At 32.0% G+C, this 27,698-nt stretch overlaps 5 protein-coding genes across 6 annotated transcripts; 4 read left to right on the top strand and 1 right to left on the bottom strand.

Moving 5' to 3' along the window:
• Positions 1 to 621: 621 nt before the first annotated feature.
• Positions 622 to 3,803, top strand: LOC125865469 (bZIP transcription factor 17-like). Its single transcript, XM_049545666.1, has 2 exons — positions 622 to 2,746; positions 3,103 to 3,803. Exons 1-2 carry the CDS (start codon positions 718 to 720, stop codon positions 3,540 to 3,542), a joined length of 2,469 nt encoding a protein of 822 aa, XP_049401623.1. The 5' UTR covers positions 622 to 717; the 3' UTR covers positions 3,543 to 3,803.
• A 304-nt stretch (positions 3,804 to 4,107) lies between these two features.
• Positions 4,108 to 7,057, bottom strand: LOC125865470 (cytochrome P450 94A2). The gene is made up of 2 exons (XM_049545667.1): positions 6,574 to 7,057; positions 4,108 to 5,223 (listed from the first exon to the last, which is right to left on the bottom strand). Exons 1-2 carry the CDS (start codon positions 7,015 to 7,017, stop codon positions 4,174 to 4,176), a joined length of 1,494 nt encoding a protein of 497 aa, XP_049401624.1. The 5' UTR covers positions 7,018 to 7,057; the 3' UTR covers positions 4,108 to 4,173.
• A 5,905-nt stretch (positions 7,058 to 12,962) lies between these two features.
• LOC125865473 (WAT1-related protein At5g07050-like) lies at positions 12,963 to 15,312 on the top strand. Of its 2 annotated transcripts, XM_049545671.1 has the most exons (7): positions 12,963 to 13,268; positions 13,367 to 13,429; positions 13,705 to 13,821; positions 13,929 to 14,172; positions 14,273 to 14,431; positions 14,572 to 14,723; positions 14,991 to 15,306. In XM_049545671.1, the coding sequence occupies exons 1-7, from the start codon at positions 13,054 to 13,056 to the stop codon at positions 15,187 to 15,189; spliced, it is 1,149 nt and encodes a 382-aa protein (XP_049401628.1). In that variant the 5' UTR covers positions 12,963 to 13,053; the 3' UTR covers positions 15,190 to 15,306. The 2 variants fall into 2 exon arrangements, with proteins under 2 accessions (XP_049401628.1, XP_049401629.1); XM_049545672.1 differs by lacking the exon at positions 13,705 to 13,821 and having other exon boundaries at positions 12,997 to 13,268; positions 14,991 to 15,312.
• Positions 15,313 to 18,450: 3,138 nt separating this feature from the next.
• Positions 18,451 to 22,204, top strand: LOC125865481 (70 kDa peptidyl-prolyl isomerase-like). The gene is made up of 12 exons (XM_049545679.1): positions 18,451 to 18,695; positions 19,068 to 19,154; positions 19,459 to 19,719; positions 19,844 to 19,921; positions 20,058 to 20,138; positions 20,236 to 20,430; positions 20,520 to 20,606; positions 20,774 to 20,892; positions 20,985 to 21,105; positions 21,241 to 21,389; positions 21,638 to 21,765; positions 21,983 to 22,204. The coding sequence occupies exons 1-12, from the start codon at positions 18,539 to 18,541 to the stop codon at positions 22,137 to 22,139; spliced, it is 1,620 nt and encodes a 539-aa protein (XP_049401636.1). The 5' UTR covers positions 18,451 to 18,538; the 3' UTR covers positions 22,140 to 22,204.
• A 1,173-nt stretch (positions 22,205 to 23,377) lies between these two features.
• On the top strand, positions 23,378 to 26,332 carry LOC125865331 (cytochrome P450 98A2-like). Its single transcript, XM_049545534.1, has 3 exons — positions 23,378 to 23,996; positions 24,222 to 24,619; positions 25,487 to 26,332. Exons 1-3 carry the CDS (start codon positions 23,513 to 23,515, stop codon positions 26,129 to 26,131), a joined length of 1,527 nt encoding a protein of 508 aa, XP_049401491.1. The 5' UTR covers positions 23,378 to 23,512; the 3' UTR covers positions 26,132 to 26,332.
• Positions 26,333 to 27,698: the final 1,366 nt, after the last annotated feature.

Below are 27,698 nucleotides of genomic sequence, written 5' to 3'. Positions count from 1 at the left end.
TTACAAATTACGAGTAGTATTATATAAGACCAGTTTAAAAGTATGTACCTTTTTATTGACGTGTCTGCTTCTAAGTAAGATATTTATGAAATTTTAGTACTTTCTCAATTGGTTCTCGAAATTTTTTCACGCTACATAAATTGAGACAAAGGAAGAAACATATATTATGTGAAAATAATTTAAAAGATACTATAAATCACAATAATTAACAATTCAAAATATTTGAAAGACATATAAATTTTGATTGACTCTTGAAATTCTATTTATATTACATAAATGAATATAGAGAAAATAATAATATATATTATTTAAAAATTACGTAAAAATGTTATAAATCATAAGAGTAACAATTAATAATTTTATTTTTTTTTAAATTTCATCTATTCTATATAAATTAAAATAAAAAAAATATTAACATATATTGAATCTGCTAGAGTCCATGAAAAACTATGGACTTGGTCTTCTTTTGTGGAAAGTTGAAAAAAAGAAAACTTTTCTGTTTTGTAACACATCATATAATCCAAAATAAAAATTCAATTTTTTAAATAATTTTTTTCCCTTAAAAGAAAAGCAATCTAAAACGTGTAATCCATTCTTTGATTCTCTCTAAATATAATAAATAAAACTATATTATTGTATAAGAAAATCTCACTTTCTTCTCTATTTCTACCCTTTCTCTCTCTAAATCTCTGATCAAATTGCCGGAAAATTCTAGATATGTCCGATAAACCGCCGCCGGTGGATGAGAACCTCACCGGGGAATTCGATGGTCTTGCAGTTCCACCGCTTGACCACACGTTTTTCGCCCAACATATGACCGAAGCAGATCAGGGGATCGGTGATGATTTCCCGATGGAATTTCGGAGCGTAGATTTCTCGATTGATGACCTCGATTTTGAGGTATCATTCGATGATCTCTTCCCTAATCCTACGGATGGAGATGCGTTTCAAAAACCTAATTGCTTGGCTGATTGTATCGGGTCGGAGCCGGGTCAGATGGACTTTGGTCAACATGGGAGTCAACTGATCGGGAGTTTTGACGATGCTTCTGGAATATTCAAGTCGACCTCGGGTGGTTCTCTCGAGGAAGCTCCGGGTTCCAATTCGGTCCAGATGGACCCTAATTGCTTTGGTCAATCTGGAAGTCAATTGATTGGGAATTCTGTCGATTCTTCTACTAATGTCAAGTTGAAGTCAGAGGAAATGAGCGATTTTGCTGGTAATCAGGCAGCAGGAGGTGTGATGGTTATGGACACGTCATCGCCGGAGCTTGGTCAGAGTTCCAGCAGCTCGAGACTTTCGAATGAAGTGTCGCCGTCGTTGCACCAGCTTTCTACTGATGTCTCCGGGTACTTGAATGTGCCATCTCCGGAGTCCAATGGATCCAACCATGATGTTTCTCGGGAGTCTAGCAATGACAAGAAAGGTTTGAGCGATGCAAAGGTTTTGAATTGTCATTCACCGGAGTCGCAGGGTTCTGGCAATTGCGGAGGGCTGAATTATCTGTCGGATTCGAACAAATCGGTACATTCTTCTCCCAATTTAGGAAGTAATTTAGTAAAAGGTGGAGTTGTAGAACATAAATTTAAATTAGAGGGTGTCGGTGCTAATATAAGTAACTGTAGTAGCTCTTTATTGAAAAGGAAAAAGGGTGGTGAAGATTTGAATAACGCAAGTAAACATCAAAAATCCAGTATGTTTTCCCTTAGTGATAATGTTAATAATGATGAGGACGAAAAGAAGATGGCTAGACTAATTAGGAATAGGGAAAGTGCTCACTTGTCAAGGCAAAGGAAGAAGCATTATGTTGAGGAATTAGAGGATAAAGTTAGAATAATGCATTCAACAATTCAGGATTTGAATGCTAAGATATCCTACGTAATGGCGGAAAATGTAACTCTTAAGACACAGCTTGGGGGTAGTGGTGTACCTCCTCAAGTGCAGCCACCCCCTGGGATGTATCCCCATCCTTCTATGGTGTATCCATGGATGTCATATCCACCACCTTATATGATGAAGCCACAAGGGTCACAAGTGCCATTGGTTCCCATTCCCAAGTTGAAACCACAGGCAGCAGCGCCTGCGCCAAAGAGTAGCAAGAAAGGGGAGAAAAAGAAGAGTGAGGTAAAAACTAAGAAGGTTGCTAGTATTAGCTTACTTGGCGTGCTGTTCTTCATGCTGCTCTTTGGTGGGTTGGTTCCTTTACTGAATGTGAGATATGGAGGTACGAGGGAACCATTTATGGGTGGATTTTCTATTGGGAGTGGATTTTATGAGAAACATCATGGAAGAGTTTTGGTTGTGGACGGGCCTGTGAATGGGACTGGTTATTCTGGGAAGTACAGTGAAAAAGATTATGGCTCACATTGTGGCCGGGGTGGTCACAGTGAAAGTAATCAGCAAAACACCTATAACGCTGCAGATGAGTTTGTTCACGTGGGCAATGGTAGTAATCCTCTAGCAGCCTCTTTGTATGTCCCGAGGAATGATAAACTTATTAAGATTGACGGGAACCTGATTATTCAGTCTGTACTAGCAAGTGAGAAAGCCATGGCATCTCATGGAGGTTCTGATAAGAACAAGAGAGAAACGGGCCTCGCAGTTCCTGGAGATTTAGCCCCTGCTATCCCCGGAAGCCATCCTCGCCTTTATCAAAGTTCTGCAGTGGGACAAAGGGCTCTTGGGACTGTAGAAAAGGAGAATGCAAAGTCAACTATGCAGCAGTGGTACCTTGAAGGTGTTGCCGGTAAGTACTGTAGCAATCTAGACTCACTCTATTAATTCTTTTCTTTCTGCTTTTCGTTTTCTTTTTTGTTAGTTTAAATCTCTTATTCTTGATAGAAATGTATTCCTATGGCTTTTACACCCTAATCAAATTTCCGCGAAAGCAAATCTGTTTATGAGTTGCTTCTCTTTCACATGTTTGTTTTGAGAATTAGGCATTTTGAGTTGCTAGGAATGACTTTTAGCTTGTACAGTCCCTTAATTTTATATCTGACCTCACTCTATCCTCTTCATAGTTCATGTTCTAACAAATTTATTGTTTGGAGAAGCCTTCTGCTTTCCAGTCTTCTAATTCATTGTTTGTGTTCATTTCGACAGGACCTTTGATGAGTTCAGGCATGTGTACAGAAGTGTTCCAGTTTGATGTTTCATCTTCTGCTCCAGGGGCCATAGTTCGTGCTACCAATGCTAGAAATATATCTATGGAAGAAAGGCAGAATGCCACACGCGTCCACAGAAATAGAAGGATCCTCAACGGTACTCCTGTTTCCCTTTCTAAACCCTCTAACAACTTTTCTGAAGAACAAACTGGAACTACTGGAAAGCAAGAGAATTTCACTGGGAACAAGTCACTGTCATCCATGGTAGTGTCTGTTTTGGTTGATCCAAGAGAGGCAGGTGATACTGATGGTGATGGCATAATGGGTCCGAAGTCCCTTTCTCGGATATTTGTTGTTGTGCTGATCGACAGTGTCAAGTATGTCACTTACTCTTGTATGCTTCCATTTATAGGAGCTACTCCTCTGGTGACTACCTGAAGATGGAGTGTTTGTGTAGCAGTAGCATCACTGATAAACAATTTTGTAGATAGCATAAGATCTACTAGTAGTCCTCACTGCTCACATGCCTTCGAATTTCGATATGTAATAGTATTACTTTAAACAGATATCATTAACTTATGGAGGGTGATGATCGTCTTTTTATGTGTAATATGTGTATGATTATTGCATCCTTAATTATTGAAAAAAATGAATCCGAACTCTCCTTTAAGTTATATGTATTATATATGTGTGCGCTCTCTATCTTTTCTGTATACTTTCCAAGTTCCGTTGCTATGGTGGGCTTTATTGGTATTCATTTGGTCCACATATAATATATAATTGATTCTTGAAACTTCTTGCAAGTTCTGAAACTCGTTGATTGTGTAACTTCATTATTAATGAAACATGTTAGTTTATTGTAACAATTTGTACATGGAAAGGAAGTATAAAAAAGTAACCAAAACTTTTCCTTTATTTCAAAGAAAGCAAGATATATATATACATCATGAAACGAACAACCAAATCTTCTCGATACATTAGACATTACATCGCCATAGTGACCATTATTCACAGTGTGGTGAGTTTTTCACTTTCATTACATCGATATAGATAGACTCGTGAAATGGTCTTACTTACATCTTTCTTTCACCTTCACAGGCAAACCTCCTTTCATTCTTAAAGTCAAAGATAACACATATTCAGGGCACTTGCCATTCTCCAACTGAACATCAAATTCAAACATTTCTAACACAGAAGCTGCAATTGACTTCATCTGAATATAAGCCATGTCTTTTCCAAGACACATTCTTGGTCCAGCATGAAACACTGGAAATTTAAATGGATTTTCTTGCTTATAAACACCATTTTCATCGAACCATCTTTCTGGTTTATACTCACAACAATCTTTACCCCAAATATTCTCCATTCTTCCCATGCTATAAGTTTGATAACTTATAAACCAATCTTTACCAATAAAAGTCCCATCTGGTAAAATGTCATCTTTCAAACAAGACCTTGTATCAATTGGTACTGGTGGATATAACCTCATGGATTCTGAAATAGCTGCATGGAGATACTGCATTTCTCTTAACTCATCGAAACTATAAGCTTCGCCAATCTTTTTCCCATTTCTTCGACGAATTTGAACTAATTCTTCTAATATCTTTTGCTCTATATCTTTCCTTGAAGACAATATCCAAAAGAACCAAGTTAGAGCTGATGATGTCGTGTCTCGACCAGCTAGGATGAAACTAATGACAATGTCCCTCAGGAATTTAGCTGAAACTTGATTACTATCTCCCATGAATCTTGATAACAAGTCTTCATCTTTCTTCTCAGCGCGCTCTTCCATTCTTGAATTTATTATATTATCCGCGAATTCATGCACAATCTTGATTGATTTTTGTAGCTTTTTCTCAGAACCAATGTTGAAGATTTTCTTGATTTTGTAAAGGAAGGGAATTGCATACATGAATCTACCTGAACTTAGAGTTGTTGCAATATCAAAAGCTTGCATGAATTCACTTTCAGCTCCTCCTAAACAATTTGGATCCACATTGAATGCAAGCTTGATGATATTATCAAATGCAAATCTTTCTAAGATGTCTTGAATGTCAATAATTCTATCCTTTTTGGATGCTTCTTCAAGAATAGGAATCAATCGCGTATGAATCTCCACCTGTTATGACATAATTAAGTAAATAAAAAGTATTTCGTGACAATGCTTGAATGTCAATAACTCCCTCCTGTCATATATAATATAACTACAATATTTACATATACATTTTTTCAATTCCGATCAACTCAAATCTCCAACAGTCCCAGATTTTAGATATGAACTCCTCTTAAACTTAAACGAATTGGGGGATTATGGCTCCACGCCTCTGTTAAGCTACAAGTGGACACTGTTAGTATATATTACCTGTTGCAGTTTCCATAACGAAATTCTTTAGAGATCTGGTACTAAATTCATAGCTAGCAGATTTCCGTTGATTTCTCCAACTTTCACCATCAACATTGAAAAGGCCATCGCCGAATAGATCTTGAAGCCGAGTATAGAATCGAATTCCTTTAGGGAAATTTTCAAAATTGGTTTTGAGCATGTGTTCAACGTTGAGTGGATTCGCCGTCATGATGCCGTGAGCATTTACAGGGCGGTGGAAGACGGCGGTGTTGGTAGGGCAATTAGAGAGTACATCGGTCATCCAATCGTAAAAACGGTGACGGTTAAGGAGAAAATCCGGCAATGCTCCGACAAGTGGATAGATTTTGAAACCGGATTTTTGGAGATTTTTATTGCAATAGTAGAAGAAAAACAGAGCGATGAGGACAGTGAAGATAAGGGAGAAAAATTCCATGGTTGAGAATTTGGGGAAAGAAGACGAAAATGATTAAAGATAGATATACTTTTTTCTCTAGTGGAGTCACTTTCATTATTTTACCTGCTTAACGATCTAACTAGTTTGAATTTGTATCGAAAAATTCCACTTTAAAGGATAAAAGCGTTATTCAACTAAGACGATTTCGATTCTAGGACTTAAATTCCAATTTTGATGGTAAACATAATCTCTGGTTATAGTTACATAGTCAATGAAGGGGAAGAGTGGTCAAAATTTACTCCTTTACTATATCAAATAACTTTAATATCATTCATATCATATAGTAAAGAAGTTTTTAAGTTTTTCCCTAAATAGAAGTATTTCATATATGTAGTATAAAATTTTGAATTTAAGTTGCATTGTATTTACACAATCAAGTCACGTGTTTAGGAAATGAGGGAGGAAATAACAACGGGGGAATTGAATTCTCATCAATAAACTACTGAGATTCTCTAGTACTCACATATAAAATAATTGCAACTTGCAAGTATATCTTTTTCATTAATAATAACTTAATAAAAATGATGACTAACATAACACTACGAGTATATATATGTAACTACTTACTATCAATCGATCATTAGCGGGTTGAGCTGAATTTGAGGCAAATCAAAATAAGCTGAGTTAATAAATGCGTGGTTAAACATTACCTGGGCAGTTTGCATGACGAAATTTCTTAGAGATCTGGTGCTAAATTCATAGCTAGCAGATTTCCTTTGAATTTTCCAAATTTCACCATCAACGTTAAAAATACCGTCACCGAGGAAATCTTGAAGCCGAGTATAGAATCGAAATCCTTTTGGGAAATTTTCAAAATTGGCTTTAAGCATGTGTTCAACGTTGAGTGGATTCGCCGTCATGACACCGTGAACATTTCCAGGGCGATAGAAGACGGCGGTATTGGTAGCGCAATTAGAGAGTACATCGGTGGTCCATTCGAGAAATCGGTGACGGTTAAGGAGAAACTCCGGCAATGCTCCGACGAGTGGGTAGATTTTGAACCCAGATTTTTTGGGATTTTTTTTGAGAAAGTAGAAGAAAAAAAGAGAGATGAGGGCAATGAAGATAAGAGTTGGAAAGGAGAAAAGTTCCATGGTTGGGAATTATGGGGGAAGAAGACGAAAATGATAATATGCTTAGTGATAACTTTGGCGGAGTCTAAATTTTTATTAAGAAGTGTCCAAAATATGAAAAAGTGAACCTACTAAATAGCTAACAAAGGTGGAAAGCATGATTTCAATAAACTTTTACGTACATATTGCTCCACCTTAGTTTTATTTCATAATGTACATAGCATTTTGGATTACCGTGGATAGAGTCAAAAATTTAAAGTTTATAAATTTTAATTTTTGATAATAATATATTAGATATATTAGCACCGTATGTTTGATATAGTCATAAATTTTTCTAAAAGGTTCACGATGAAGGATATTTATGATGAGGAAGATTTTTTTTATTAAGCTACTAATACTAGGCAGTTACGAGGTGTATAATAAAAAGAACACCAATTGGACATATTCTATAAGTAATAATTCTCTCCTTCATGATAAATAATAAATAAGTCATTTTATTTCACACTCAAATTTCATGGTTTTGGTTCGCTATTTTCATCATGATTTTCCTACCCTCTCCCGCCCCTAAAAAAGGTACTTTCCTTTTGGATCATATATTATATGGACTAGGAGGAATTTGAACTTTCCGATATTGTGATTTGTATTGCGTGCTCTAATTCTCTAAGCTATACTCCTCAATTTATTTTACTTTTCAATACAAAACTAAAATTCAAATATACCAAATATCGTATATGTTTGATGTTTGTACTGGGTTACAAATCTTAATTAGTAAGTTACAAATTTTAGTCGTTATAGATTGTACCTATAGTTACGTTATTTTTTTACTAGATTTAATAATATAAAAGTTTATTCATATGTCATTAATATATTATAATGTGTAATTTGTAAAAGCTAAAACTTTTATTGAGTAATATTGTAGTTTTAATTATAATGGAGAATTTTTCAATATAAATTCAAATTTAATCAAATTTTGATAGATAGTTAGAATCAAGAGCGAGTATAAGACAATTTACATTACAATAGAGATATGAATAACTTCAAAACACGACAGATTATGCTGAATTTGAATAGATTAAAATAGGCTGAGTTAATAGATGCACAGTTTAAATATTACCTGTGCAGTTTGCATGACCAAGTTTCTTAGAGATGTGGTGCTAAATTCATAGCTAGCAGATTTCTTAGGGCAATGAAGATAAGTGTTGCAAGGGAGAAAAGTTCCATAGTTGAGGATTACAATATTGTGATTCATTAACCCTCTAAGCTATATGCCTCAAATTTTTTTAGGGAAAAGGGCCTGATATACCCCTCAACTTTGTCATTTGGAGCTGATATGCCCCTCGTTATGAAAGTGGCTCATATATACCCTTACCGTTATACAAACGGCTCACATATACCCCTACAGTTACAAAATGAGCTCACATATACCCTTTATTTAACGGAAGTGAAAAAGTTAGTTTTAAATTTATATTTTTGACTTTTAATTTTCTTAAAAATTATTTAGGGGTATATATGATTCTTCTAGCAAAGTTCAAGGTATATTTTAATCTTTTTTATTCATAAATTATTTTTTGACTTCTTTTATTATAATTATTTGAGTTTCTTATTCTTATTTTATTTTTTTCTTTCATTCCTTAGTGTAAAGAAAAAAATTTAAAACTATTTTTTTGTGGCCATATTATAATTTAAAATTTTATTTTTTTGGTCTATATTGTAATTTAATTTTTGTATTTGAAGAAAACAATTTGGTCATCTATAATAAGTTTTATAAGAATATTAGTGAAACATAAATAAATTTGACCATCAAAATAATAAATCTAAATTAGTCATTGAAACCAAAAAAAAAAGTTAAAAAAATATATATGTCTGAGGAGGATTAAATATACTCATATGGGATTATATATTTTTTTTAAAATAATAAAAAATTAACATGAAATTAATTTTTTTCATTTCCGTTAGAGGAAAAGGGTATATGTGAGCCATTTGTATATAAGTAGGGGTATATATGAGTCACTTTCATAACGAGGGGTATATCAGCTCTAAATGACAAAGTTGAGGGGTATATCAGACCCTTTTCCCTTTTTTTTATATAAATATAAATGATTAAATTCGTAGTCAATTTTCTAGTTTTTTTTATCTTTCTAGATTTAACATGACACCATATTTTTTCTCTAGTTTAAACTATTCATGAAGTCACTTTCTTTTAACTTTTTTTTTCTTCTAGTTTTTAAAAAATCACAGCCACAAGTTGTAGGAGGGGATTTTATTGTTTTTGAAATAAAGATACGTGACTAAGCAAATGAGATAATTATATCCAAGGAATTTAACTTATATGCACAAAAATATATCATATAAAATATTCTACATGTTTGTACTGGGTTACAAATCTTATGTATGAAGTTACTAATTTCACTCGTACCTATAGTTACGGTATCTTTTACTAAATTTAAAATATAAATATTTAGCCGGAAAACAAAAAAAAATTAATACTAAACAATGCTAAATTGACCTGGCAATAGAGATGTGTCACCATACAATGAACCAAGTATATAATAATTTTATATATAACTTCTTTTTTAGCCAAGAAATATGTGATGTGTGTCCTCATAATGAACCAAGTATTTTATTGCTCATTAATCTCTAACCAAAAAGAAAAATTTGCGACGTGTCATCATAAACAGATCCATCAATATTCAAACTTAGAAAATGAGGACTAAGCAAACAATTTCATGATTTCATCATGTTATTGACGTTTTTTAGACGGTTTAAATAATATTATATTATCAGCCTAAGAAATTTTTGTATCATCATTTTATCTTTGCATAGTGTAATAGGTTATTATAAATCTTAGAAGTTTTTATCTATACATCGAAATAGATATAGCTTGATGTTATCTGATTGGGTTTATCTAAATTTATATTTTAAATGAAGAAGTCTCGTTCATCTCACAACATCTATTGAGGGAAGGACTCACTATATATATTTACTATGTATTTATTATTTGCACTATTTTCTTATTAATTACTACTATATTTTATGTAATTAGTTTTATGATTGATGCAAGTAAAACTGTATTAGATTTTTTTTGTAAGTGAAATCATTGAACACTTTGGTGGTGTTAATGCTCTTTGGTTAAATTTTTATTATGATTAAAATAGTACAATAAACTGATCAATCATGGATTCTTTCATAGAATCCACTAATTAAATCACTCATCCTTGAAAAGATCCTCTATCAGATACAGATTTAATTTATGTGGGTATAATTAAACACCCCAAAGAAATGGGAAGTCAAAAGGACATGAAATTAAACAAATAATTAAATTTTGAAGTGACCTAAGGCAAAATAAATAAAAGCTAAAGAGGTATCTATTTGCAAGAGAATGTGTCAAAACTTTTATTTTCTTGGATTTTTTACTTAATATAATTGCTCACTAAAAAATAGCTGACAAATATATAATACATGTATATATGCATAGCCGTGTATATATTGACTAGGGACTCATGTTAATATTTTATAGCCAAGTAGTCAATTGTATAACTTTTTTATGGTGCAATACGTGGTATATCATAAGAGATGTTAAGGGATCGAGTTCTCCCTGCCAATGTCTGTTTAGTTGAGCTCATCATATCAGATTTGTCTAGTGCAATTTATATCTCCAATATGATTTGTAAGTTATTACTCAGATGCACACCCAAAAAGTAACGACAACGAATTTACCTTGGGGTTGAAAAAAAGAACTTACTAAGTCGGATGATGTAATTAAATTTTGAATCATAGATTTACCAAGTATGGAATCTAAATGAAGAGCATTAACTTGGATTGAAAGTGAATAATCAAAATAGTTGTAGTAGTAAACAGTAACACAACTATGAGTCATGATACCCTTGTAAAATTAAAAAGTCACATTCACAATATATTTTAATTAATACTATCATCATGCACTAATTACCAATATCATTATGCTTATAAAACATTAATTAATACTAGAAGATTTTAGGAATCAGAACTGCATTCCATTAATTAATTATGTGAATCATCATCTTCCACTAGCATGTATACAAGGTAGCTAGTGAAGACATATTCTTCCCCATTTTATTTCATCTTTTTTTCCCTATTATTTTTCAGGGCGTTCGAGTAAAAATATATAGAATAAAATCTTGTGAAATTTGCTACATGATTTTTCTTTTTAATTTGGTGCAATAATAACGCAAAGAGATCGATCGATTTTGGTGATTAAATAAAGTTATGTTATTTTGGTGGAAAATAAAGCTATATGACTTTAATTTGGGAAAAAAAAATACTTATAATTATGTGACTATTCGTGGAATTTAGAATCTTACTTTGTCTAGAAGTACTATCGTTTTCATCCTATGTCATCAAAACAATTATTTGTCTAATTAAGCCATACAAGTTAATTAACACATTATTATTTGTGGGATATATTCTATTTTTATCAACAAATATAAAAAGAGGTTAACTAAAGATATTAATCTACAAGTCTCCTCCAATTATTGGATATGATGCAACGGCAAATTCGAAACAAAACACCATTAGCGTGTAATTAATTAGCTATATTATTGGATGATTAATCACTATAAAAAAAAATTGGAATTAGCTGGCTACAAACTTAATCGCTAATCTATGCTAATAGCTCGTAAATATTAGCCACAATTTTTTATATTTAGCTACAAATTTATTCGTCACTCATTTTTACTTGTCATCATTCACTTTTCAAGAGTTAAACTGCATAGATTTTGACCAACATTTTGAGATGTCTTTTTTCATCACATTAATATGAGAAAAAAATTAGCTTAATTATTTTCGTATAGTCTTTGAGTATCAATCTAAATTTAAACTATTGAGTTAATTTAATTTCGCTTCGAAATTAGTCAGATTGACTCTTATTAAATAAAATGTGACAAGTAAAAGTTAATGAAGCGAGTATCTTTTTAGTAATGTAAATTAATGCAATAGGAAATTCAAAACCAAACACCATTAATCATGTGTGATTAGCTAGTGGCACACTAACTAAAGTACTTTTACTCTAATTTACATCATCAAATTCCATAATATTAAAAAACAAAAATTGTTTATTTATTTATGGTAATTAATTAACCATACTATTAAAATTCCGATGTATGCCACCGGAGTTCCGACCGATCACCGGCGTTGTCGATATGCCGCATAATTATTAGTGACGATAGCACTGGTGGATCCCACCACCAAATCCTATTTGATTAATTTTGCATCAGCATAGCACTAAAATTTAACCTTTAAAATTAATTTTGGTAGCTCTCAAATCACTTTATACCACTAGGAGGATACATGGAGGAAAAAACAAAAATTCTTTAGTAAAATTCCCCTAGTGGAACTCTCTATATACGATTTATCTGTTTCATCAAATGTACCTCAAAAAGAATTTTCATATTATATTACTAGTATAATGTAGTCGGCTTTATGTATATCTAGTTGAAGGTTTATCAGAAACGTAAAGTAGAAATAAGAAGTTTGTGTACATCCATCCATCCCTCCCTTAAATCTCATTTGTGGAATAATATTGAGCATCTTTTTATAAGTCTAATGTAGTCCGCTATATATAGCAAATTACTTATTATTTTTGTTTTGCATGTACTCTTATTAATCTGTTTCAAAAAAAATATTATATAGATTTTATATTTGAATAATAGTCATAGAGATACGATAACATGTATACATGAAGATCACAAATTTAAAAAAGCTTCATCTTTTAAACTTCGCTAATTCTTATTTTTTCGATGAGCAGGGTTCATACCCCTAGCTCTGTCTATCATAGTTACGCATACTAAAAACCTACTCGCAATTTAATAATACCAATTAATGCATGACACCTAAGAGAGAGAGCGCAAATTTACTTTTATCTTAATCCACTATGGATAACATGAGAAGTTGTTGTCTATAAATACATTGGTTCCTCACTTCATTTCCTTAGGAAAAACACAAGTAATTCCTCCAAGTGTTTTGAGTTCTTCTTCTTCTTCTTAATTTTCCAATTATATATATATAAAGAAAAGAGAAATTATGGAAAATAACAAAGTAGGAGGAGGTTGTTTAAGTAATTTCTACCAAAGGGGAAAACCATACATAGCAATGATTTCATTGCAATTTGGTTATGCTGGAATGAATGTTATAACCAAAGTTAGCCTAAATGGAGGAATGAGTCATTATGTTTTGGTTGTTTATAGACATGCCTTTGCTACTCTTGCTATTGCTCCTTTTGCTCTTCTTCTTGAAAGGTATATATTACTCACTAATTAATTGGTGTAAATTATATATATATAGTTATGCAAAATGAAAATATTGCTAATTCTATGTCTTTGTTTATTTGTTACAGAAAACTTAGACCAAAGATGACTTTCATGATGTTCTTGCAAATATTTATATTAGGTCTTCTTGGGTGAGTGCATACCTCTCACTTACTATCAGAAAATCGCTAATTTCTGACAAATGTTTCCTCGGGATTTGACTTGTCGATACACAATTGGAATACACAATATATTTATAGAATCACGTCACGGAAAATCTAATTAAAGGTTAAACTCGATGACAATCTTGTAAAAAAACTTAACATAGCTGATACAAGTTAAACTATATTGATAATATAAAGAAATTTTCTTTTTACATATATATAGGAGATTCTAAATCTATATTTATATAATTTGATTGAAACAGGCCAGTGATTGATCAAAATTTCTATTATGCTGGACTAAAGTTCACATCTCCAACATTCTCATGTGCCATGAGTAACATGCTTCCTGCAATGACATTTGTCATGGCTGTCCTTTGCAGGTACATACATATAATATTAAAATATTCTACATATTCCAAAATTATTCTTTTTTTTTTCAAAAGTTTGGCACTTATAATAATAATGAATAAATAATTTAAATGTATAGGATGGAGAAGGTTCATATTAAAAAGTTGAGATGCCAAGCAAAGGTGATAGGTACAATTGTGACAGTGGCTGGAGCCATGTTAATGACATTGTACAAAGGACATGTTATTAATTTGGTATGGGCAAACACAAATAATACTTCTAATGTTTCTCAATCCAATGAAACAAGTGATAAAGATTGGCTTAAAGGTTCAATTCTTCTTATTGGTGCTACTTTTGCATGGGCATCTTTCTTTATACTTCAGGTTTGTCAAAACCACTAAAAACTCATTTTCTGTCTTTTCGTGACGAGTTTAACTTATGTATACTGACAGTATTAAAAAAAATATTTGTTTTTGTTGATAGGCTATTACAATGAGGAAGTACACTGCTCCTCTATCTCTAACTACACTTGTTTGCTTCATGGGAACTTTGCAATCAATTGCTGTCACCTTAGTGATGGAACATAAACCTTCTGCTTGGGCAATTGGTTTTGACATGAATCTTCTTGCTGCTGTCTATGCTGTATGTTTCTTGTTTGTTTATTCCTCATACGCCTACGGGTTCTACAGAACTCAATAACTGTATTTTCTTTAATTTAGGACATATAAACTCAAAATTCTAGCTCTGCTTCTGATTATGAATTTTATTGTATAAAATTTCAGGGGATTGTATCATCAAGCCTTGCATATTATGTTCAAGGTCTTGTTATGGAGAAAAGAGGACCTGTTTTTGTGACTGCTTTTAGTCCCTTGATGATGATCATTGTTGCCATCATGGGTTCTTTCATTCTTGCTGAGAAAATCTATCTTGGAGGGTAATTTTCACTTCTTTTTTTTTGTCTCACACTATAGTTTCTTGTCTTTTAACTTCTATCACTATTTGTTGTTTCTTTCTTATACTTCAATTATCGTATTATTCTGATGTAGTTACTATTCAGAATGCCTTGTTATGCTTTACTTTCATACTTTATTTTTGGGACTAATTTTCTTGAGCCAAGAATTTGTATATATTTCACTCTGTATCAGATTATACTGGATATATTGTCGTTGTATTTACTTTTTTCTTCTTTGTTGGATTTCAGTGTGCTTGGAGCAGTGTTAATTGTAGCAGGGCTATACTCAGTTTTATGGGGAAAATACAAGGAGTACCAAGAGAAGGAAATTGAGGGACCATTGAAGGGAGTAGTTACAAATGACATAGAAATGCAAACAAGTGAAGTAGTCATTGGTGTTTCCATGCAACAGCCTACCAACTTGGCTAAGGAAGTTCCAATAGCTTAAAAAAGGCCGTTCGATGCACTAAACTCCTACTATTGTACAACTTGTAAGGAAGAATCGGACCACAAGGGTCTGTTAAAAAATAATAATAGAGTACAATAAAAAGAGAGTTTGGTTTAATTTAAGGATGAGATAAAAAAAAAACAAAGGGGATAAGTTAATTAATTTACCCTTTTAATTATGGGTATTTTGTTTTTTTTTTCCTGTTTTATGTAATGGTGGAAATAATGTAATTTTTTTTGGTGTTATCTAATATAATACTTCGTACTAATATATTCTCATTCTTTTCAGACAAATCTATTATAGAGTATCATATAGTATTTCTCATAAAACAGTTACTAGCAATAGATATATCAAATGGTGACACAAATTAAAGTTCTCTACCTTTTAACTAATTGCAAATTAATAAAGGACAAATTGAATGGCAAATGAAAATAGACTTGCACATTAATTAAATTTCTTTTATTTGTCTCTTTGTTATATTTGGTAATTCAAAACAAGTGTATGCCAGTAGGGTAGGAATATAACGGAGCTTTAAGCTTTTCACATGTTATAAGAGCATGCACTCCGTGAAAAATATTCAGATTTTTGAGCTTATGAGTTTTAAATTCTACACAATACAACTTTTTAAATTTTGAAAAAATTATTTATATATATCACAAATATGAAAATTTAGCTAAAGTTATTGATTCTAACAAACTCGTAACAAGCACTCTATACTCTCAGATATATAGTTCTAATTAATTCTTGTTCTCAATCCAATGAACATGATATGAAGTTGAAACTTCGTTTATAACTCTCGGGTATTCTTCCTAGTAACTCTTTTACATTCCTCATTTAAAAGGAAATTTTAAAGTGACTTTATTTCATTATATTTCATCCATTTAAATATACATATAGACTTGATCTCAATGATTGACCATAGCCCTATATAATTGTTACTTTCATATCTATTATATATGTAAAAATAAATATCTCGTATAGAAATACATAAAATTATATATAAATTTGTAAAGAGCAGCTATAAAACTAATTGATTCGTCTGATAGAAACAGAAGATTCATTGCACTTAGACAGGAAAAAGTACTTATTTCATAAAGCTCAACTGGAACAGATCCAGTGGACAAAAGCAACAAAATTATATCTGTGTTTTGGGACAAAAAGTACTTTTGTTTTTTCTTTTCTCAAGTAGTTAGGGAAAATACCACCCCCTTTATCAAAGTTATAAAAAGAATAAGAATAAAAAAAAAGTAGATGGATACAACAAATTAAAATAGCTAATATTGGATATGTGGAAAGTTACTGCTAAAAACTTTTTATATATGTTGAGTAATCGAAAACCAAGTTGTGTGTTGAAGAGTAAGCAAATAATATGTTAGTTTGGTGGGGTTGGTGAAAATACTCGATGAAATAATCAAGATTAGAACAAAATCAACAATTAATAAACACTTGATGCCTTTAATTTGTGACATGATCATATTATTCTAAATGATGAATACAAATAATAAATATGCCAATTCTTATGTATCACGTACGTTATATTCTTGGCAAAAATAGATATATATACATAGAGAAAAGCCTTGCCACTATAGATCTCTTGTAAAATGTTTTAGATATAATTAGGAGCACTAGCATATATTCTCTCTTTTCTTCTATAATTAGTTAATAAAAATTGGATAGAGTTCCATTTTATATGACCTTTTAGCAGAATCCTTGTCAATGTCAATAATGTTAACTTTTTCATGTGATGTACGATTTATTTATTTATCATAATTTGATTTAAGACACAGAATTTATAAAATAAAATTTCCACCTAATAATAATTTAAACTAATATATAAACAGCACACGTATGCATATAAACTCTTATCATTTAATTATAATCTCTCTCTATATATATTATACTCGTAAAATAAAACAATTTGATGTAAATATCCAACATTTGATTTCATAATATCAATAATACCTATATATATTGGTTAATCTAGTAGAAGTCGCTCACTAGGATGAGTTTGGTGGACATATATATATATATGATCACATGCAACATCTATTTTCGACATATATTTGCTTTTTTTTTTCATGACGTATCGATTTTTGCCTACTTTAATTACTTAATCATCCCACCCCAAAATCAAATGATTAGATTACCTACCACTTGTGTTAAATTATTGTTTTATAATAATAATAATAATCACATATTTAGTGTAGTTTCACAGAGATATTTTTAATCTCTATCTTAAATCTAGGTACAAAGATTGATTTGATAAGCCCATCAACTCAAGAAAAATTAGTCTAGAAAAAATGTAATGGGAGTGAAAGCATAACAAAGTATTTTGAATAGTAACTAAAATAAAATAATACGATAATTGAAAGCATATAAGAAACAACATATAATAATAGTATTCGAAGGATAAGAAACTACTAAAGGAATACTACGGGTCTAATGCTGTTGGGCCAAAGCCCAAGTAACATATAATGGGTCGAGCTCAGGCATCTAAGTACCAATGGGATGATTTGCAGAATATGGCCATTTAATGCTCGTTGTTTAACTTGTGTTCCCCTGTAAGGAATTTGTCCATATTTTTTTTTTTACCCTCCCTAGGAGCTCCCACCCCTTTTGCTCCCTTGGTGACTCGAACTCGTAATCCTCNATAAGAAACAACATATAATAATAGTATTCGAAGGATAAGAAACTACTAAAGGAATACTACGGGTCTAATGCTGTTGGGCCAAAGCCCAAGTAACATATAATGGGTCGAGCTCAGGCATCTAAGTACCAATGGGATGATTTGCAGAATATGGCCATTTAATGCTTGTTGTTTAACTTGTATTCCCCTTTAAGGAATTTATGCAAACATGACCACAGAAGAGTTAAAAATTGCACTTCTAACAAATTATGATCTACCGATCATATATTTAATACAATCTTTATTCTCATATCGAATTGATATACCTTATTTGTGTTTAGAGTTTCCCATACCTAGGTTTATTGAGATATTGCCCCAAAATTAGCGGGTCTCCTCATAATATTTGGAATCCTACGATCTATGACAGATGTGTATAATAGACATCGGGCTGTTCTATGACAAATGTAGTGCAATCTTCATTTTCATAACTTGTTAATTTGTTCACTAGTCTTGTCGGATTGACAAAACATATCTTTATTGCAACGGTAAGGATATTTTGTACAGAGTTATTTAAACAGGGGCAATTTTGGAAAAGAAATCCTAACTGAAAGAACTTTTTGAAAGTGTGGGAAGCTAACGGCTTATCTTCAATTTGGAGCTCTCCTTGTTTGTCTACTCCAACAAAACTTATCTTCTTTTTCACTAAAGAGAAAAAAAGGGAAAATGGGGGATTTTAATTCTAAGAAAAGTAACAAAGTGAATTTTGAAACTAAAATTCAAGAATTACAAGAGATTGTAATTGGGAAAGAAGGCATGAGAAAAAAGATTTTGCAAAAGGGTAATTCTTGGAAGACACCATTTCATGGTGATGAAATCCAAGGTTCGTAGTCGTAGTATCGCTCTTGTGGTTTTCCTGTCTTTCGATTTCTGTTACTTCTTGTATTTTGGTTGTCGTATTATTTTTTTATAGTTACTAATCAAAATGTTTTATTATGCTTCCACTTTTGTACATACTTATTTTTTTGGACTACTTTAAACTATTTTTTCTTGAGTTGATTGTCTATTGGAAACGCCCCTTCTAGAAATAGGGGGTAAGGTATGCAAACACTCTATTCTATCCTCTTCATACCCCAGTTTGTGAGATTACACAATATCATATGTTATTGTTGTTGAAATCCAAGGTATGCCTTTTTTGTTTAATTAATTACTTTTTTTTCTTGAGTTTTTTGTTTATCATTTTTGGGTATTTTAGTTCATTACAGAGTGAAACTTCAAGATAGAGAATTTTTTGACTCAAGCTATGATAGAGGAAAGCCCTTTACATTCAAGCTAGGTCAAGGTATTATTCTTTTTTCTTTTTTTTACATTATTCAAATACTTGTTTACCATATTTATTGAATTATTTAAGTTATATATATTGGTAGTTTAATGAACTTTTAAAATTATCCATATAATTTAAGAGTTAATAACTTAAAAGGTCAAATGAAATATTGAAAATAGGTGAATAAAATCATTTTTTCGTATCAGAAAAAATAACTTTATCTTATGTTATTTCATTCAAAATGTCATTGGAGCCAGAAAGTGATATATCCAACCACTTAATTTCTGATACAAAAGGCGGCATTGTTGATTTCAATTTTCAGGTGAAGTTATTAAAGGATGGGATGAAGGAATTGCAACAATGAAAAAGAGTGAAAGAGCAATATTCACAATTCCACCAAATTTGGCTTATGGAGAAATTGGTTCACCCCCTTTAATTCCTCCAAATTCAACACTCATTTTTGAAATAGAATTAGTTTCTTGGAATTCAATTAGAGATATTAGTGGAGATGGAGGAATATTGAAAAAAATAATTAAAGAAGGTGAAGGATGGGCTACACCTAGAGATGTAGATGAAGTACTAGGTAACATCTTGTCTTAATTATTTCACTTATTATGAAACAATTATAGTATGACTCAATCCAAAAACTTAAAGTTTTCTTTATGTTTTTTTAAAAAAAATTCTATTACCTCTTTTTTATTGGACAGTGAAGTATGTAGCAAGCTCTGCAGATGGAAACATTCTATCACAATCTGATGATGCTGTTGACTTTTCTTTAATGGAAGGTAAATACATGCATGTTAGAACTACTTTTTACATTCTAAGACTTATGCTGCTCGGTCTCTTCAAAAATATTATTTGTCTGTGTCGGATTTGTGCATTTTTGGACCTGACATGGGCGCGACAACTCACCTTTATTAGGTCATTTATATCCAGCCATGAAGAAATCTCTAAAGACAATGAGAAAAGGAGAAATAGTTGAGTTAACTGTGAAGCCAGCTTGTAAGTTTGATAAACACAACAAGACGTTAGTATTAATATTCATAAGCCAAAAAAAAAAGAAATATATTTGATTAAATTTTGTCTAATCATTTTGAAGATTGTTTTGGAAATTCAAGTTTTGATGGTGATGGAATTGGAATATTGCAATCATCAAATTCCAATTTGATAATTCATCTTGAGTTGATTTCATGGAAAAGTGTTGTTGATGTTATTGGAGATAACAAAGTTCTTAAGAAGTTAATTAAGGCTGGTGAAGGTTATGATCATCCTAATGAAGGATCCCTTGCAAAAGGTAATTACTTTTTACAAATTAAATTTGTTTATTTAATCATGTATAAAATCAAGAAGATTAAATTTGGAATAATTTGTGTGTTCTTGAAGTGGTCTATATTGGAAAGCTACAAGATGGGACTATATTTGAAAGAAAAGGATCAGATGAAGAACCCTTTGAATATATATGTTTAGAAGGTAAAGTTTTCTTCTTTGTCTTGTTTCTTTTCAAAAAAAAAATATATAATGATGTTGTTTGGACCAGCTTGCACGCTGATAGTGCCGAAGTTAGGGGGCTCAAGGGGTTCATCTGAATCCGTTTAATGAAAATCCTGACTTCGCCACTGTTATGTTGATCAATGCAGATCAATTAAATGAAAATTTAGATAGAGCTATCATGACTATGAAAAAAGGAGAAGAAGCAATAGTGACAACCAACTCAGACTCTATATTTTATGAGATCAAATTGGTTGATTTCAACAAGGTCTTTTTTTTTTAAACAAGGAATTAATTCTAGTTTCAGAGTTATCAAATTAATGTTTTTTAAAAACAAACTATTTTTTTCTATTCATACAGGAGAAGCCATTTTGGAAAATGGACACAAAAGAGAAAATTGAAGCATGTGATAAAATCAAGAATGAGGGAAATGTACTATTCAAAGATGGGAAGTATCAATGTGCCTCAATAAAGTATGAGAAGGAATGTAATAGCTTTTCATTCTTGTTCTTTTGTTTAGATTTGCATATAACAATAACTATACGTCTCAGTCTCAAACAAGTTATGAACGACTAATGTTATTTCTATAAGCTGAACTGAATGTATTGTGAATTCCAGGCCTCGAAATTCATCCAATTCGATCACTCGTTCAATAATGATGAGAAGTGTCGAGCAAATACTTTGCGATTATCGTGTTATTTGAACAATGCTGCTTGCAAGTTGAAGATGGGAGAGCATCAAGAAGCCACAAAACTATGTAGCAAGGTTTATTACTTACCCTGTTTCCTCTTCACTTTTAAGTCACACTTATGATTAAGGTTCACTATGGGTGTATTTGGGCCGGGCTAAAAAATGTCTCGCTTTTATATGGGTTCCAAAAGTTTTAGTCTAGCTCAATCAAATCATGAGTTGAGTTGGGCCTGTTTAGCATTTTCAAGTCCATATTGACAGCTTTAACTATTGAAGGTATTTTTGATCTAATAAATCTCGCTCGTTATATAATGTGGAAACAGGTTATAGAGTATGATCCTTGTAATGTCAAAGCTCTATTCAGAAGGGCTCAAGCATATCTAAGAATCAATGAACTGGAAAGGGCTGAAATTGATATTAAGAAAGCACTTGAAGTCGATCCAAACAACAGGTACACCATATGCCTACCACCTATGTTGCTGCTCGAACTCTTTAAAAATATCATCGAATCCTCTAAAAGTATTGTAATTTTGGAAGATCCAACACATGTTCAACATTTTTTTAGTCTAAGCAACATAGTGTACCACATACATACATATGTTAATTATTCGATTTCTTGCAATGTTTTCTTCATTATCCCCTCAAAATTTAACATTTAATTTTTCCAGAGATGTGAAGGTGATGTACAAGGAACTGAAGAATAAGCAAAAGCAATATGCACAACAAGAAGTTGAAATATTTAGCACCATGTTATCAAGGTCGGCCAAAATTGAAGACAATTCTTTAGCCAAAAGTTTTATAAATCAAGATGTAAAGTTACAGTAGTAATATTTTCAACTTATAACATTGAATATTTGTTATAAAAAAACATTGAGTAATTCAACAACTTATTGTTCGTGAGTTATTTACTCGTGAAATTAGATGTTCAATTAATTCTTCCGCGTGAATTTTAGATCTCACAATTTATTGTGCATTTATACCTAGAGCCCAATTTATTTTTATTTGTCTATTATAAAATACTATATTTTATTTTTACTTGTCATTTTTAGCATATTAATAGAGAAATGTGTTTTCTACTTTCATTTTTATTTGTCTATTATTTAGAAAAATATCATTTTTCCTTGTATTGTCACTTTTAGCATATTAAAAAAAATTACTATATTTTTTATCATATTAATTATTCATTTCCTAAATCATTTTTAAAACGCATAACACTATAAATCAGTTAATATTGATGTATATAGCAAAATATTCATATTAGTATCTAGTATGTTTCACAATTAGTTTTGGTTGATGATAGAGAAGAAGCTACGTCGAAGGAAGTTGTATGCCCAGTACTATAGAGATATAGTATTTATTAAGTAATAAATATAACGAATTATTAGTACTGCAGCATCCATCATCTTTATTATTATAGCACTAATTATGTGTAGCTTGTTTGGTTGGTGAATATTTAAAATAAAATATAAGGATCAAGTTAAATAAATCACTACTTTTCGTATTAATGGATGGTACAACAAATTATGAAATGAACAAAAGTTACATTGAACTTCCCATGGAGTATATAATTATGCCTCGTTATAAGGAGGATACTGTAAGTCAATGATAAAAGTACCCAATTAAACGTTAATTTCAATTATAGTCTTTCTCAATAATGGCTCTTTTTCAATTTTTTTTTGTTTTCAGATTCCTTAGATCTACTTCCTTTTGACCTCATCAGGTCTTTCTTTTAATTAAAAAAATAATTTCTTTTGCCTAAAAATGAGATAGAACTATGTCGAAAAAGTATTAGGAAGAGTAGATTAGACATGGCAAGGTGCAGCTTCAGATTATCATGAACATGATATTAAATATGAATGTGTGAAAGTCGCGTATAGAAGATTAGTAGGTATGAAGTGTTATCATTTACTAACATTTTTGTTTTATTTTTGATTCCATTGTCGTCAGTGTTGTTTGTTTATCCTATTATTTCGTACTAGTTATTATTGTTTCTCCAGTTTCATTAATTATTCTGATATTAAAAACAATATCAAAGGTCTAAGAGCAGCCACGTGATTGAGAAATTTACCAAAGTAGAGTCATTTTCAGTCCCAACTACCTCTTCTTTCAACTTTCTTTCACCTACCATAACTCCGAACGCAAATCATACTTGTATAAATCTCAAAGAAAAACATTAAAAAAAAACAAATCTCCCATCAATGGCTTTATTTTTAATTCTAACTTCAATAGCCCTAATTTTCGTAGCTCATAAACTCTACCACCGTCTCCGATTCAAATTACCACCAGGTCCACGGCCGTTACCGGTGGTCGGAAACCTGTACGACATAAAACCAGTGAGATTCCGATGCTTCGCCGATTGGGCCCAAACTTACGGCCCAATTTTCTCAGTATACTTTGGTTCACAGCTAAACGTTGTGGTAACAACAGCTGAATTAGCTAAACAAGTATTGAAAGAGAATGATCAGAATTTAGCAGATCGATTTAGAACTAGACCTGCTAATAATTTGAGTAGAAATGGGATGGATTTGATTTGGGCTGATTATGGTCCTCATTATGTGAAAGTAAGAAAGCTTTGTAATCTTGAACTTTTTACTCCAAAGAGACTTGAATCTCTTAGGCCTATTAGAGAAGATGAAGTTACTGCCATGGTGGAAAATATTTTCAATGACTCTACTAAGCCTGGTATGTTAATTTTATACTATCTCATATACTAATTTTGAAGCTAGATTCATATGATACGTTATAAAATGTTATTTTAGTTATATGCATTTTATATCAAATTAAAGCTCTTTGAGTCTAGTTTTCAGCTTGTCGTTTGGACTTATATATGCAAAGTTATGTTCAATTTATTGAGCACTGTTGAATCTATTCATGTGCTAACTATATATAATGCTTAATAATCTGCAGATAATACTGGTAAAAGCTTGTTGATGAGAGAGTACTTAGGATCAGTAGCATTCAACAACATTACAAGGCTAACTTTTGGTAAAAGATTCATGAATGCAGCAGGTGAGATTGATGAACAAGGCCAAGAATTTAAGGGCATTGTATCTAATGGCATCAAAATCGGTGGAAAACTTCCCTTGGCAGAGTATGTTCCATGGCTCCGTTGGTTTTTCTCAATGGAAAACGAGGCACTCGTCAAACACTCTGAACGTAGAGACCGGTTAACAAGAATTATCATGGATGAACACACTTTGGCTCGCAAACAAACTGGTGATACTAAGCAGCATTTCGTTGATGCCTTGCTTACTCTTCAGAAGCAGTATGATCTTAGTGATGACACTGTTATCGGCCTCCTCTGGGTAAGTTCAAGTTGTATCTTGTACGTGTGCATGTCAGTGTGTTTATCTGGTAAAAGAGCTTAATGTTTCATCCTATAAAGTCACGAAGTTAGCTTCAATTGGTTAAATAACTATAATTGGGGCTATAACTTAGTTTCAGACAGAGACTATGCAAGTACATTTATACGTCTGTGACATGATAACGAACGAACCATCTTTTGAGAATGAATCTCTGACATGATAGAGAACTAACACTATGAAAATGCTATATGTATATTGAGTATGCAAGTACATTATGTGTCTGTGACATGATAAAGAAGGATCCATATTTGAAAGTATGTCTATGACATGATCAAGAACTAACAATATGAAAATGTGTATATGTGTGCAGAGTATGCAATGATAATTTGTCTATGACATGATAAAGAATGAACCATCTTTTGGAAAATGTGTCCGTGATATGTCTAAGAATTAACAATTTGAAAATGTATATATGTATACCAAGAATACAAGTACATTGATGTGTCTATGATATGAGTAAGAACGAACAATATTTGGACATTAGATAAAGAACTTTGGAAGGATATTGTATATTATGTTAGCCCAAGGATTTGAAAAGGTTAGGATTTTGGGTATGATGATTGATATTTATGTTGATGTGGTTTCAACATCAACAACATACCCAGTGGGGTTTGGGAACAGTAGACCATACCCCTACCTCCTGAAGGTTGAGAGGTTGTTTCTTAAGGACCTTTGGCTCAAGTGCAGCAAATCAATGTTTAGAATATAGGACTCAATGAACTGTCTAGCATTTAGTTTTTGCATAATCATACAAATTGTATCTTTCATTCTCATTCATATTAAATGTTTGTACATGAAATTGTGCAGGATATGATTACAGCAGGAATGGACACAACAACCATAACAGTAGAATGGGCAATGGCAGAGCTAGTTAGGAACCCAAGGGTGCAACAAAAGGCTCAAGAAGAGCTTGACAGGGTAATTGGATCGGACCGAATCCTGTCAGAAACTGATTTCTCTGGACTTCCTTACCTTCAATGTGTAGCCAAAGAGGCTCTAAGGTTGCACCCACCAACTCCCCTAATGCTTCCACATAAGGCCAGTGCCAGTGTCAAAATCGGCGGTTATGACATTCCCAAGGGAGCCATTGTGCACGTGAATGTTTGGGCTGTGGCTCGTGATCCAGCAGTGTGGAAGGACCCATTGGAGTTCAGACCAGAACGCTTCCTTGAGGAAGACGTTGACATGAAGGGACACGACTATCGGCTACTACCATTTGGTGCAGGAAGGCGTGTTTGCCCTGGTGCACAACTTGCTATCAACTTGGTCACTTCTATGTTGGGTCATTTGTTGCATCATTTTACATGGTCTCCGGCCCCGGGTGTTAGCCCGGAGGATATCGACTTGACAGAGAACCCCGGAACAGTTACTTACATGAAAAATCCAATACAAGCTATTCCTACTCCAAGATTGCCTGCACACTTGTATAAACGTGTGCCTATGGATATGTAACAATCTTGTTTGCTTCTTTTTGTTTCGAGTCTTGAATTCTTGGGTACTTGATGAGTTTGTTGGGGGCATTTAATGTTTGTTTTAAATTCATATCAGAAACTTTATATATTATCCTGCAATGATTAGAAGACAATTAAATGGTGTTGTTTTAAGTTCATTGATAATGCACTTTTGTATTAAGGACAAATATCGCCTTGTAAATTGTTCAAAGTGTTGTATCATCTTTGGCTTTTTTTCGTTTTGTTAGTTTATTCCTTCATATTTTGCGTCGCGTTTCTTATACGTACCATTTTTGTAGCTTTTTTCAACAGAGACTAAGCAAGTAAGAATGTAATCTCTTAACAAACAAATATATTACCAAGAATAATGATATTTATTGACACAAAAAAATCATGGGGTGTTCTTGTTTAAGATGCTATTACATTTTTATTTTAAAGAATTTGTACAAATATATACCCAATACAAGTTTTGCTTATCCGACAGGACTTGTGAACAAGTTAACAAGATAGGTAGAACGAAGATAATATCAAGTATAGCGAAATTTGTGAACAATTAAACAACACAAGTACAATTTAAATGAAGTAAAATTTTCATGGTAGGTTGTAATTACAAGTGAGATGTCCAAGAGAGGGGAGATGTCTACTCACTTAAGATTTCCCATATGTGAATCATTTCACGAACGTAGAGATTGCTTTTAGCTTTATCTTTTCAGAGACATGAGAATTCCTTTTGTACGTACAAGAATGCTACTTAGGGAGAAGAATCTCTTGACTCTATTATTTTTGTGTCCACATCCACCTATTTTAGATATTATAGCTGAAGTTAAACTTTGTCAAGATTAATATTATACATTGTATGTCTAAAGTTATTTGAAATGTATACACGGGCAAAAAATAAAATAAAAGAATGGAAATCATTCCAGATAGTTAGGTTATTTCAGTCTCATCTTATTTGCGTTATTGCTCAATTACTGCATTAGATTAGTTATCCATCAGGTTGGTGTTTGCAATCTTGATGTTTTAGTTCAGTGATAGGCCCAATGGGCCCAAACCCAAAAAAGAAGAATGGACTTAGTTCAGACCCATAGGCCCATTACCATTTATGTCCAATATATTTAGCTCATGGGCTTATTTGATCTGATTAACTTCATTTAGGTGAGTTTGATTAGTATGCATATTCAAGTTTGAAATATTTCTACTTTTCTAGATTTCCAATGTGAATTTTGGTCTACTCAATAGCCTAACAAAAACGACTATTCTAAATTGATTATAATTACACCTCACCAATTAATTACATAATTTTTTCTTCCAGCGTGTTGTTTTGGTCATTGATGTAAAAATAATTTTTACATAAATCCAATTAAGACTGTGATAGAGTGATAAAATATTTTTTTTATTCTTTAACTGAATGTTTTGGATTTGAGCCCTATTAAATATGATGTTACCTTGTGTTAAGGAGCGCTTTCAATATAAAGTATAGATATTTACATAAACAACTTATAAAATGTCGGGAGATATTAAATTAAATTCGTGATTTTAATATTTGATCAAGTTTAAGGTTTGAATTA

Source organism: Solanum stenotomum, chromosome 5 (assembly GCF_019186545.1).
Source record: "Solanum stenotomum isolate F172 chromosome 5, ASM1918654v1, whole genome shotgun sequence".
NCBI classification, from domain to species: Eukaryota; Viridiplantae; Streptophyta; class Magnoliopsida; order Solanales; family Solanaceae; genus Solanum; species Solanum stenotomum.
This window is presented reverse-complemented; position numbering and strand designations above follow the sequence as displayed.

What these genes read in the sequence shown, in the direction of transcription:
- LOC125865331 (XM_049545534.1), top strand. Translation starts at nt 23,513, where the DNA reads ATGGCTTTATTTTTAATTCTAACTTCAATAGCCCTAATTTTCGTAGCT. An exon ending in CAATGACTCTACTAAGCCTG is followed by an intron (nt 23,997 to 24,221) that starts GTATGTTAATTT and finishes AATAATCTGCAG; the next exon opens with ATAATACTGGTAAAAGCTTG. An exon ending in CTGTTATCGGCCTCCTCTGG is followed by an intron (nt 24,620 to 25,486) that starts GTAAGTTCAAGT and finishes GAAATTGTGCAG; the next exon opens with GATATGATTACAGCAGGAAT.
- LOC125865481 (XM_049545679.1), top strand. Translation starts at nt 18,539, where the DNA reads ATGGGGGATTTTAATTCTAAGAAAAGTAACAAAGTGAATTTTGAAACT. An exon ending in GTTAACTGTGAAGCCAGCTT is followed by an intron (nt 20,139 to 20,235) that starts GTAAGTTTGATA and finishes ATCATTTTGAAG; the next exon opens with ATTGTTTTGGAAATTCAAGT. An exon ending in TGAATATATATGTTTAGAAG is followed by an intron (nt 20,607 to 20,773) that starts GTAAAGTTTTCT and finishes TGATCAATGCAG; the next exon opens with ATCAATTAAATGAAAATTTA.
- LOC125865469 (XM_049545666.1), top strand. Translation starts at nt 718, where the DNA reads ATGTCCGATAAACCGCCGCCGGTGGATGAGAACCTCACCGGGGAATTC. An exon ending in GTACCTTGAAGGTGTTGCCG is followed by an intron (nt 2,747 to 3,102) that starts GTAAGTACTGTA and finishes TCATTTCGACAG; the next exon opens with GACCTTTGATGAGTTCAGGC.
- LOC125865473 (XM_049545671.1), top strand. Translation starts at nt 13,054, where the DNA reads ATGGAAAATAACAAAGTAGGAGGAGGTTGTTTAAGTAATTTCTACCAA. An exon ending in TTTGCTCTTCTTCTTGAAAG is followed by an intron (nt 13,269 to 13,366) that starts GTATATATTACT and finishes TATTTGTTACAG; the next exon opens with AAAACTTAGACCAAAGATGA. An exon ending in TTTATATTAGGTCTTCTTGG is followed by an intron (nt 13,430 to 13,704) that starts GTGAGTGCATAC and finishes TGATTGAAACAG; the next exon opens with GCCAGTGATTGATCAAAATT.
- LOC125865470 (XM_049545667.1), bottom strand. Translation starts at nt 7,017, where the DNA reads ATGGAACTTTTCTCCTTTCCAACTCTTATCTTCATTGCCCTCATCTCT. An exon ending in TCGTCATGCAAACTGCCCAG is followed by an intron (nt 5,224 to 6,573) that starts GTAATGTTTAAC and finishes ATGTCATAACAG; the next exon opens with GTGGAGATTCATACGCGATT.